Source organism: Lampetra planeri, chromosome 41 (genome assembly GCF_965212315.1).
Source record: "Lampetra planeri chromosome 41, kcLamPlan1.2.h2, whole genome shotgun sequence".
Taxonomy (NCBI): domain Eukaryota; kingdom Metazoa; phylum Chordata; class Hyperoartia; order Petromyzontiformes; family Petromyzontidae; genus Lampetra; species Lampetra planeri.
The window spans coordinates 1,161,510-1,174,536 of NC_136147.1; the positions used below are offsets into that span (position 1 = coordinate 1,161,510).

The window sequence follows — 13,027 nt, forward strand, 5'->3', positions numbered from 1 at the left end:
TTGGCGGACGATACGTCTCCTTCGCGTATAATTCGTCTGTCCATGCAAAAAGTAAAAACAAAAGTAGAATTATTTCTTAAGCAAGCCATCGGCCACACGACCATCTGGGAGGGCGTAATTTCAGTAGCCATTGATTCAAGACAAGCAGAACTCTGGACCGGTTTCAACATATTGTGTGAAAAATACTTAAATATTATTTTTTGAAGTGAAGAGATGGGATATATGAAGGAGACACATTGTATGCTTATTTATTCGTGTTATTTATATTCTCAACAATGGCGTTGATAATCATTTACAGTCTCAAGTAGGGCTGCTTTCATCACGTGTTTTTTTATAACTGATAACCGCATTGAAAAAATAACTCTAACTGGTCTGTCACACATCTCCAGAGATATAACTCTAACTCTTTTACCTTTACAACTGAGAAACGAATGGAGCTATTTCCGTTCTTCTGCGAACAGGTCTATAAAAATCACATGCATGGATGTGGCGTGCCAAATTAGCTCACAGAACAGCGTTTTGGACTGCACCGCCTAAAACGAAGCTCTGGCCCTGAGTAAGAATGCACGGGGTCCCTGAGCACTGTGAGAACGCCTCAAGTCAGCGGCGGCGATGTTGAGTGTGCAGACGATGCAATTGCACCAGGCCCAAGGAGCATAAAGCATCACGTGCACTTCGGTCATCCTCGCAGTCGCTTTTGGCTGGACATCGAACAAAGACGGTCACCTCATCGTGCACTCTGAGACGCGCTCCTGCGGCCGTCCAGAACGCTGGTCCTTCCGACATTAGGAAGCCACTGGAGCTATGCACTTGTAGATCTAGATTTTAAACTAATTTCTTAAGAACTGATTTTAGTGTTTAGTTTGTTGACCTTCCCCCGCAACTCCGATTAGCACGGTCGGCTACGCACGGTGCGAGAGAAGTTCAAGATACTTACATGATGACCAAGAGGGAGCGACGTAAAGAAAAAGCATTAAATACCTCTGGAGCTGCCACCGCATTCACTTGCAATTGCTGTGGCACTCAAGGATTGGCCTACTAAGTCATTCTAGGCGCTGCAAAACCTACAGCTGACCTCGTAAGGCGCGAAAGAATTGTCTCTCGAGACACACAGGCCTATGATGATACATGATGACCAGTGAGCAAGCCGACCAAGCTACGCGACTCGTGCCAGGGGTTCTCAGAGCACCACAGCAAGCCCTCGCGGTATAAATTGATTTTCCTAAACAAATAAACGGGCACAGGTTTCTCGAGCTAGGAAGGCCGTGACGTGGCCCATCGGTAGCGCGACCATGTCCACGGTTCAACTGCAGCGGCCGACCCTGGTTAACACTGCGGGGTGCAATAACCACGACAATACGACCTTTTTACTTTACAGTGGACCTAAGTGATCCCGTGACGCCGTTCGCAAGTGCAGGCCGTTGTGCGCCAGCATCACGGTCCAAATGTTCCGAATTTGGAAAATTGCGCCGCAGGAATGACTCAATTGGAACATACAGAGCTATCGTCACCCGCCCCCCCCGCCACCATACTGCGAAAACTTTGCAGGACCCTCCTGAAAAACAGTCATGAAATTCAGCGAGGTTTTACTGGGTAAGCAATCATAATAACAACAATAATAGTCATAAAAGTAGGCAACATCAATACGTGCTAGAATGAAAATAAGATTTGGAAGCGGGATTGCAATTGATCTGCACACGCCGCAGATGTTGGCTTGCGTGTTTTGAGAGCACAGCATCCCCATAAATCACGAGATATGCAGTGCGGTGGCTCATGTGGGAGGAAAACTTGTGAAAATGTTTTATGTAACGCGCCAGCTCCCTCACCTCCTCACGCCATAATTCCCCACGAACTGACCCCGGCTCCTCCTCCCACATGCTTTCCACTCTCCGTGTGACCCGTTCCTCCCACCCCCCTTTCAACGTTCCATTCCGCCGGCTCTCAATGACCCCTGCCCACCCTCCTCCTACTCCCGCGCGTTCTCGTCACCTCGCAGACTTTATCCTCAACCACCCGAATACCACATTGTCACTCTGCCACTCCCCCGCAGCCTCGCCCTGTGTGTGACAACGTGTGGCAATGTGTGACAGTGTGCGACAGTGGTTATTGATGATGTAGCCGCGTAAGGGTGCTTGCGACGTGACCTGCCAATCGTAGATTAACCGTGGCGAAACCGTTCATACCCCTGGGTGGACAGAGGCGGCTGGGGAGGGGTTTAAGAATCTTGCATCCTTGTTTCAACTGCCGCGCTTGGAGATTGCTCGAAGTTGAACCGCTGACCTCTGCACCGCAAATCCGGGGTTGCTAACCGTCAACACCGCGGCAAGCGTCCGTTATGTGCGTGGCGCGTTATTCCCGCAAACGTTATTACGAGGACACATTTGTCTTTTCTACTTTACTCGCATTCTATCCTCCCCCCACCTCCCCCCCCCCCCACTTAATGCACGCAGTGTACTCCTGTCGCCAAGAGAGACCGAGATAATTTAGGTGGAAGCCCCCCTGCCTTCGTCTGTCCCTGTGCATGGATCTTTGGCCTCCCAACCTCTGCCCTCTCTCCTTCTGCTGGTGGTGGCTGGTGGGGCCCAGTGGCCATTTGTGTGCGAGCCGTGAATACGAGCCACAAACGGTGACCGCGATTGATGCCTTTTCTCTGGCATTGACATTGATTTATGGCGAGGATTTCCACTGCCGACTGACCAGATCAATATCTGGTTGGGCATTGCATTCATGTTTTGAACACTGACCCAATGGCATTGTCACGCATTGAGCTGAAAGGATATAATATCAAAGGACACGTAAATATGATGGACGTTTAAAAAAGAAAAACGCGACGTGAGCATTAAAATTTAATATAAATGACTGACGTTATAGAATAGTTTTGTCAATGTCGATATTACATTTTATATGATATAAGTCATTGCCAAGAGCACAGAGGGTATTCGTTACACTTCTATACAATACAAAACAATTGGCTGCAGAATCGGGTGCCGCTCAATATGCAAACAGCAAACGTGAAGTCTCAGTTTTCATGGATCACTCCCTCCTCAATTTGTTACTTCATGGCGTAAACGTCAACAGCTGGGAATCTCATTCTCCTCTGTTCGCAGTCACAGGTTGCTCAGGTTCCATTTCTTCTCCTTCTCTGTCCCTCCTGCACCTCCAATTGTTGCCCCCCGCACCTCCGATTAGCGCGGTTGGCTACGTACAGTGCGAAAGAAGTTCAACAAACATACATACGTACATAACTCTGCTCTGCGACTCTGTGCGCATTGACCGTGATTCGTGTCTCAACTCCGTCGATCAACCGAGCGATTGTGCTCAGTAAACTCGCAGTGGCTTCGGTTTAACGGGCGATTGAATCATATCAGCAAACGTGACCTTGCAAATAACCAACTTGAATTTTGACGGTATATCTGATATTGTTGAATCACAAGGCAGAAAGTGTTACGACAGAAATTATTACGGCAAGGTAAAAAAAAAGATAAACAGAAGTCCATCGGTGGATTGAGAATGGCCTGAGAATTATTATTATTTCCATTCTAGAAGTGACACGGCATGCCGTAGAAATGTGCCCATACAGGAACACAACAGGCGCCTTCCTCTGTGAGAGAAGTGACAGATAAGTGGATGTCTGTGGCCACTCGGGCATGTGGCTGATGAGGCCTTGTTTGATGGAGCAAACATAATTGGATGGAAAGTGGAATTAATTAGGCCATTGTAGGGTTGTCTTAGGTAATGATTCACTATCCCCTCGCCCCCCCCACGAATCGATTGTCACGATTCGCCGTCACGATTGGATTCAACAATCGGTACTTTTTGTTGTTGTTGTTGTTGTAGTTTAATTGCATTGTTTTGTCAGCACTGCCCATCTCATTTGTTCGGTATCTTTAATCCTTATCTCGTTAGTTCCATGAGCCGAGACGTAACGTTCGCGACTAATTTGTATCATTATGAAATCCTCAATTCTCGCCGCTCACAATTCAATGCATGCATCCGTGTTTCTTCACGAATAGATAGATAAATCACTATAGCGCCTTAATTTGTTGAGAGCTACTATGACCATGCTACGTAGCGTTTGCTGTCGTGCGTGAACACATTTACGAGTCTATGATCGGACTCGTCTCCCTTGTGAAAAGCCATTAAAATAAAACTTCGCATTCAAGCCAACAATAGCTGAACAGTCATCAGTGGCAGCGAACATTAGAGAATTTGAACGCGCAGCATACTATGAACTCGACCACCTGAGCTAGATTTGCGGCCGTGACGAACATCAGAGGTCACAAACTATTGTAACCAAACCCACCCTCGTCACCAGCCTGCACTAGCCAAGGTTGGTGAAGTATGGTCAAAGCAAGCGCCGTGGGCGACACGGATGTTAAACAAAAGCTGAGCTGAACGACGATCTAACCCAAAATAAACTAATTCCGCTTCATTACATTTGGTCGTGAATGCCTAAGCATGAAATTAATTCAACGTTTTGATGATAGTGTAATCCCATCATCAATGGGGAAAAAGACAGTCTGACGTTACAGGAAATGCTCCAGATAAATAATAGCTTCTAACACTTTCTTAGGCCAATTTTGTGCAATTATATTAAATTGACACGGTATTTTCTCTTCTCTCTCAAGCCAACAATAGCTGAACAGTCATCAATGGCAGCGAACATTCGAGAATCTGATACAAATACTGACGCACAGACACAGACGGACATGAAGCCAGTCACATATTCTACAGACATATATTTGATTGTGACTTTGATAATATCTTGCAGCAACATCTTGCAAAGACTAAAATCCATAACGGCGCTGTTTTGTTATTGTTATGAATTCATTCGTTTATCCAATCAATTATTATTATGATGATCACACTTGCGTTACCCTATCAGTCACTGTCTAAGCAAGTGCGCTAAGCACGTGGACGCACACCGCTTTTTCCCACCGCGCCGTTTGCCCCTGAACCGCGGCAGCGGCTGCGCCCGGGTTATTTTCTGCCACGCTGCTCGTCACGGCGCGGGGACGGCGCTGTATGTAACGCGGTCCCCGCTTACCACCGTGGCCCCGTTGGAGAATCTCCCCCCCAACCCCCGCCCCCCTCCGAGCGTCGCGCTGTGACCCCTCGACCCCCGCAACCAGCGCGGCAGCCGTGCCCTCGCTGGCTGCCCGGTGGGATGGGCGGGCGGCCCCCTTCTTCTCGCAGGGGTGGTCGCGCCGTGTTTAAAAAAATGTTTTGAACCCGACCGCTGTCGCCGGCGACGTCCCGGGGTATGTGGGGAGGTTCGTTCCATGCGGCTCTTTACAAGCGATCGGGGCAACACGATCCGAGCCACTTCCTTGTGTGTCCTCGGCCCCAGAGGCAATAAAGCAGCACAACGCCTCGGCGGGCATTCCATTGCACGGGCCGCGCAGTTAAAAAGCCCGCGGCTGGCCGGGGTTAACACACAAACACATCTATATATATACTTGGGGCGTTACGACTGTGAGCGTTTTAATGCCGCCACCAATTCAAAGGGTCTGAATGGCTGCGAGGCTGCGTGGCCAGGCGCGCGTGGGCCCACCGCTTCTGGCGATGAACAACGCGGCACTGGAAGACAACGACTAAGAGCCCTCCGATGCATTTCTCGGGGTGCACCACGTGTTGTCCGGCACGATGTCCAACGTTCCGCTCCATGTGCTGGCGGTTTCTTCAGGAAGTACAGTAAGTCAGAATTGTTCGTGAAGAAGCTCTCGCAGCACGCGGGGGCAAAACTTTTAGCATCGTGCCGAACAACACGTGGAGCAAACAGAAAATGCAACGCAGAGCTGAATAGCACAACCGTAACAACTTTACGCAAGTAGTATGATTTTATTTTTAATCTCACGTACATTTTAACTCATCGCCGTGAGAATCAATTTTGTCTTCGCGTGACCCCTCACAACATATCCGCGTCAATTCCGCGCTGTTTATTTTTCTCCAGTCTCACTGTCGTTTTGTTTTTGGCCTTTCTACGCCCACCGTGAGACCCAGTGCGCGTGGCAGTGGTTTGGCGTCAATTCGTGCTGCGGTTGCCACCATTGGGAGACAGCTAAAATGACGAATACTAAAAAAAAACCCTGAAAACCAAAATGGGGTTGGGCAGTGCGTCGAGCCAGGACATGAAGTGTCAGGCGGGCAACATGAACAGCGGCGGCAAATGGAAGGAGGAAGAGAGGCAGACAGGGGAAGAGAGCGAGACAGAAAATGAGATGGCGTGGCAAGATTAGCCGATGTGGAGCAGCGCGCCACTGCGCATGGAGGTGGCAAGCGATCGTGAAGAGCGGAAGACATTAGGGGCGAGGAGGAAATGTGTCCAGCAGTGGGATGTTAACGGGCAATGAGCAAAGATTGTAAGCGATCACTACCCCTGATGTATTAGTTCAGTATACGATGCGATACGATAATCATTGTCGGCATCAGAGCCTGTTTAAACTTGAAGCAGCGCCGAGCGACAGCTAGACTCGCTGCCTCCTATGTCACAATCAATTTGTAAACTTGGACATTCTAGATGCAGGGGGCTAAGCCGTGGTGCAATCGGTCGACAAGCAATCCCCTTGTGCTTGCGTTCGTGTGCGTTGACTTTCATCACGTGTAATACAGAGATTTATTTTTTTATTTTACCGCCGCTAATATTTCTAAGGAAAGATGTTTGAGGCGGCCGCTATAGCTCAGCGATCAACAGCGCTGAGGTCCTGGATTTGAATCCAAATTTCGGCCGCCCTGTGATTCAAGTTGGTGTCTCAAGCGAAGTGAGCTGGTTGGTTTCAGCCCACGTCACCAACGATTGCACACAAAAAAGCCCTCATCGTCTAGCTCCAAGAACTACAAATATACATCTCACCAGCTTGTGTATTTATGTGTGTATGTTGAACTTATTTTGCACCGTATGTAGCCAACCGTGCTAATCGTAGGTGCGGGGTGGGGGGGGGTCGAGACTAACGATGGAATGGCAGTAAAAAGGAGGGAACGTGCTCGGAAAGATGGTCGAGACGAAGCAATCGTGTCAGCTAATGGTGAAGCAGACATACGGGCAAGCTGCATTGTGTGACCGTGACAGTTAGTAATGGGAGAAGCTCGATGGGGAGGATAGATTGTGACTGATGATGTATGCATGCACAATATGTTGAACTTCTTTCGCACCGTACGTAGCCAACCATGCTAATCGGAGGTGCATAGCTCCAGTGGCTTCCTAATATCGGAAGGAACAGCGTTCCAGACGGCCACAGAAGCGCATCTGGAAGCGTGAGCGCATCTGGTGAACATTGCACTTTGATCGGGTGGGAAAGTGCTGCCCCCTACTGTGGCTAAGAGGTCACTTGAAGGCATCTTCCAGAGTAGTTCTGTGAGCTCTCCTTCCACGATCCATTCTCTCACACACGAGATCTGATAGGATTCTTCCCTTTTATCACATGACGCTGAAAGCACGACTAGAATATAATTAAGAAAACAAATAAACCCATCGCTAATTATATCTCACAACAAAGGCAGTGGCTGAGAGTTGTTTCGTACCAGGGAAGGTTATGTGGGACACGTGCCACCGGCACTTAGAGATGCACTGCATGGGAGGTGCGGTAGAAATAATAAACGATTGTTTTTATTATTTTCGTAATGACACTTGTCCGACAAGGAAAGCCTAACCCAGTCTCAAGAGTTTTTTGTCAGGAGGGTTCTGCTAAGATTTGGCAGAGGGGCGAGGGGTAGGGGGCGATGGTAGCTGCGTATAATCCCGATTGAGTAATTCGCAGGCAATGCTATTTCAGTATCGGGGTGTTTGGGCCAATATTAGTTGACAATGGGTGTTTATTTTTGTTTTTGCATTGCTTTCAATGACGAGGGGTTAATGCGCACGGATGGTGGGATTTAGAGATGGCGCAGGGCCTCATGGTTCGGTGTCGTCGGCAGGTTCTATCTGGTGGTGGAGGAGGACAACACGCCGCTGTGGCTGGTGCTGACGCCGTGCGACGCCTCCTTGGAGTGGACGCTCCGAGTGGAGGACCTTCCCGAGGAGGCCAGTGGTGGAGGCTCAGGTGCGTCATGCGAAAACAATTGCACGTGGCATGCCGCTTGCAGCGCGCCGGTTACCAAGATTCTTACATCAGCACCACCACCACCACCGCCGCCGCCGCAGTGGTATGAATGGGTGCATCGCAGTAAGTCGTGAGCTGGGGTAACTCCAGCCTCTTACGAGGTGTCTGACGAGTGTGGAGGGCTTCTCTAGAGCTCCCATTAGTAAGGCCCCAGGCAACACCTTTATCATTGATAAGCTGTGGGGCTCGGGTAAGGATTTCCGAGTGATGGTTCAAGGCCTTAAATGACCTCGCACCATATTGCACCTGCACGTACCGTCACGACCTTCTCCGATCCGCTGATTTACATCTGCTCCCTGTGCCACGAACTTGACTCTGCACCTGGGGTAACCGAGCCTCTGCTTGCGCTGTGCGGAGATTATGAAATGCCCTGCCACCTGTGGTTAAACAGGCGAGGTCACCCGCTATGTTTAGCTCTTCTTTACAGACTCAGCTGTTTCGCCTGGCCCACACTTGACGTATTTGACCGGTGGACTCTGGACTTTGTAGCATTTATATTTCCCAACTTCATGCATGGTGCACTGAGATCTCTGGATGAATCGCATCTTATAAATGTAAGTAATAATAGTGAGCATTATTAAATGGCACGATCACAACTCGGCTCTCGCCGTCTCTTCCCTGTCGCTCCCTTCGCAGGCGACTCTGAGCCGTTCCGAGCCCAGCAGCCGGAGACCCGCCGCCCGGCCTCCGAGGAGCTGCACTCGTACCGCGGCAACAGCATGGAGAGCTACGCCGTCCACTCGGCCAACTCGGGCCTCTACATTCTCGAGGTGTTCTCCCCGGAGAGGGACACCAGCTTCAAGGTGTACGCCAGCACCGCCTCGTCTCCGGGCCTCGGGGACAGCTACCCGCAGCTGCCCGCCGACAGCCGGCTCGACGTGACTTGGGTGGGACGCAGCGCCGTCACGCTCTCCTGGAAGTCCAGCTGGACCACTGCTCTGTCGAAGGACACGGCGGTGCGCTACTGCCTCCTGGCCAACCGCGACCACAACGTCAAGAGCCTGTGCGGCGCTGAGACCAAGCTGGGATCGGGGCCCGTTCCGCCGGTGCCGCTGGCCCGAGACCTCAACCCCTACGACTTTGCCTACCTGGGGTTTAGCACGGACTTGCTACCGAGGGCTCCTCCGCCGCCGGCCGTGAGCCACGGGCCGAGTCGATCGGACGTCTTCTTCACCTGCCTGGACGACAAGACGGTCTACACGGTGTCGGAGCTGAAGCCCGACACGCAGTACTACTTCGACGTCTTCGCCGTCAACCCCCGGACTAACATGAGCGTCTCCTACATAGGGACGTTTGTCCGAACGAAGAGCGACGGCCAGGCCGAGAAGGTCACGGAGCTGAAGGAGGGCAAGGTGACGGAGCTCACCGTGAAGCCCAGGGGCGGAGACCGCGAGGGCGGCGGAGGAGGTGCCGGCAAGAACCTGCGCTTCCGCCCGGTGTCGTCGCACCAGCACGTGCTCTTCTCGTTCCACACGTGCCAGGCCGCCAACGCCATCCCGCTGCGCGTCGCCATCCGCCGCGACGGGAAGCTCCTCTCCAGCGTGTCGCTGCCGGCCGGAGGGCTGCGCCACCTGCGCGTGAGAGGGAGGCCCAAGGCCGCGTACACCGTCCGCGTCAGCGGTAACGCGGGCGCGCGCGACGGGAGCCACCGGCGGCGGCACCCGCGGCACCAGCGGCAGCAGCGGCGGCGTCAGCAGCAGCATCAGCCGCCGCCGCCGCTGGTGGCCGCGACCCTGCGAGTGTCGGCGACGTCCCGTCCCGGCAAGCAGCCGTTCCCCGAGCTCCCGGACGACACGCGCATCAAGGTGTTCGACCGCCTGCGCGCCTGCAACGCGGTGACGGTGGCCTGGCTGTGCGTGCCCGAGCGCCAGAAGTACTGCCTGTACAAGCGGCCCGTGGGCGCGGCTCCGAAAGGCGGCGGCGGCGGCGCCGTGGCGTCTCCGCCGCTGGGCGCGTGCTTCGGGCCCGAGAGCCGCAAGAAGTCGGAGAAGGTGCTGTGCAAGGAGTTCAGCAGCGCCGACCCTCGGCGCGCCGTGCTGGCGCAAACCGTCCGCGGCCTGGAGCCCGGCCGGGCCTACGTGCTCGACGTGTACGCCGTGGCGCCCGGCGGGGAGGCGGCGCGCTACCAGAGCAGGATGGTGACGACGCGCTCACGCTGCTGAGCGCGACGCCGGTCCCGCGAGCGGCGGGGAGCGGCGGAGGTCACACGACGATCGCGCGGCAGAGGAGACTTGCCCGGCCCTGGATGAGACGTTGTTTGAATGGGAGCATCCCCCGACCTCCCGGGGGGATCATTGCGTAGGGAGCGAACGCAAATAGGGAGCCGCTGATCAAAACAACAACAACAAACGTGTGTTGCGGTGTGAATATTCGCGCGGAAACGCTTGCATCCGTCGGTGTACTAACACGCGTTTGCTGAGAAGAGAAATGAGAGGGGATGCTTGTGGCTGCCTGGACCGCTTCTCCATGGCAGAGCGTCAGAATGTCTCGCTAAACCACGCGGCGTAACCAGGAGATCCTTGCATGTAGCCGCACGGCAGCAATTTGTACTTTACGCAACAGCGTTTTTACGGACTAAAATGTATCCCGTCTCAACAGAACGTTATACGGTTCTGACGTTAGATAACTTTTGATGTTTAATTCAAAAATAACGTCCCATATTATAGCACGTAGCCGAGCGTCGATATGAGTAAAAATGCCCTTTTTCATTTTCGCGGTGAGTTTAATGAGATTCGCAACGATGTTTCTAAAATACAGCAGCCCGTGTGATACCCTACGTCCGGATTATTCTTTAATTTAAATTGTTTATATTGACTCTACTATTAGAAGACATATTTTTCTTTCTTAAAACCTTTTTCCCCTTTAGGTAAAATCGTGAGAAAGTTATATTATTATTTACTATCTTATGTAACTATAATGTTTTTTTTTGCTTTTAAACTTGAATATTATTTTTTCTGCCTAAATAATGTTGTAAGTTATTGAAATCACAGTATTTGAGCGTCTTACTGCTTATAATGAAACCTTGTACTAAAAATATATTTGCATATTTTTTTGTTTGTTTTTTGGGAATATACAGTACGTGTAAATATTTACAAAATCGGTTATATTGTGTTATATTCACGTTGTACGACAGTGTTCAAATATAGTTACGTTCGACCCCAATAAAGTTAATCTAAACATTCTCATAGTGTGTGCGAACATTTCTCTACTTGGATTTACGATTCGCAGTCGGTCTATAGCGGCCTCGCAAAGATCGGCCTTGTGTTCAAGAGGGAAAACGTTCAAGAGCTTGGCCCTGGATATCGTCCAACTACCGATATGAGGTGGCATTCACCACGATTACATCACATTTGGTTGTTGTACTCCTCCTCTGCTCAACCACGGTGTTGTTGATTCTGCGGCAGTGTTGCAGACCTCAATGCAACATAATTCCTGCACGCAACTCATGGTTTATATATTTAACAACACGGATTATTGTCAACTTTGTTATTACCAACGATATTTCAGTCGAGTTGCACCAATTATGTTCATATTATTCATCGACGTTAAGTGAATCTGATTTATCCATGTAAATAACAGAATCATATTTAAGTGTTCATGAATATCGGCAAGATGCCTGCCTTCTAGATGTGCAAGGTCCAGTTGTGTTTTCATTTACGGAAATGTTATTTCAATTAAAGGCATGATAACACAAGTTCCATTATCATTTAAGCGCTTGGCTGAAAATAACAAAATATCACACTCACCATCAACATGTTTTGGAAAATAAAAATAATTTTTTTTTTATACATTTTGGACCAAGGTGGCCAGATGTTAACTACCTTGCCTTGAATACAGGAGGTCGTGGGTTCGATCCCAACCCTGACACTTGCATATTTGAAGTTTGCATGTTCTCCCCGTGGTCGCGTGGATCTTTCTCTGGGTCCTCCGGTTTTTCCCTCCGCATTTAAAAACATGCGTTTCGATTATTTGGCTGCTATACTTTCCACATGATGAGCCACTTCGTTGAGCTATCAATGGTGGGTCAGTCGCTTCTAAAAAAGAGCTAGATAGCCCCGCGGGCCTTACAATGTAAAATAAAAAGAGTGTAGTTTTAGTTCACCCTATTATTCTTAAATCGTGAGGCCATCATGGAGGACGGCGCTGCTGTGTTCCACAGACACAATCTGCAGCAGTATCACAGTAGGGGGGAGGGGGGGGGGGGTGTTGCTGCTGCTGTGTGTAACCCGAAATTAGTAATTTGCGGTGTCATCTTTTGGGAATTTGGCATTGTCTGACCGTTGGCGTCGGCATGATGTGGCCCACTCGTTTCAAATGAAGTCAGCTTATTCTTTTAGCGTCTAACGGCGAAGTAAGACGGCGCTCGTTTCATGGTCAATTCACCTGCAGCGGTAATAACCAGGGCGGCCCACCCGATTCTGACCGCGGACCTCCACAACCAGCGGCGACGTGCAAGCGCTGGGCCCCGTCACCACCCCGATGAACATGGCTGCGATGGACACGGTGAAAAGCTAACGCGACGAGTTCGAGATCCCATCGGCATTTCCAGGGAATAAATAAGTAAATAAATGCTTTCTTTTTGTCAGCTCTCTCTATTCCTTGCCACTAAATTGAACAAATAAAGCTGCGTTCCCGCTTTGGCACTCAAGTTGCCATTCGTGAGATTTTTTACATTCTCAAGATTAAAAGGAGACATACCTGTGCCCATAAAAAGCACCTCCAACTCACGTTGCAGAATGACGACTGCACCGAGTCGCATGCGGTGGACACGCGCGAAGATTTCACGAGCATCACAAAAACGAAAACACAGCCGTTTGTAGCCAGCTAATGTGCCGCAGTGCACACAGACTGTGAATCCACTTTCGTCGAAAAACGCGGAGAGGGTATTTGGCGCAGCCAGCTCTGACACACCTCAGAATTATGACTTC

General features: G+C 50.5%; 1 protein-coding gene across 1 annotated transcript in view; it reads left to right on the top strand.

The window, feature by feature from the left end:
* NDNF (neuron derived neurotrophic factor) overlaps positions 1–11,280 on the top strand; it is a 29,799-nt gene extending 18,519 nt beyond the window's left edge. The window contains exons 3-4 of the mRNA XM_078613281.1: positions 7,915–8,039; positions 8,736–11,280. Coding sequence (XP_078469407.1) covers positions 7,915–8,039; positions 8,736–10,261 — 1,651 coding nt within the window. The 3' untranslated portion in view covers positions 10,262–11,280. The remainder of the gene's footprint in view (positions 1–7,914; positions 8,040–8,735) is intronic.
* Positions 11,281–13,027: the final 1,747 nt, after the last annotated feature.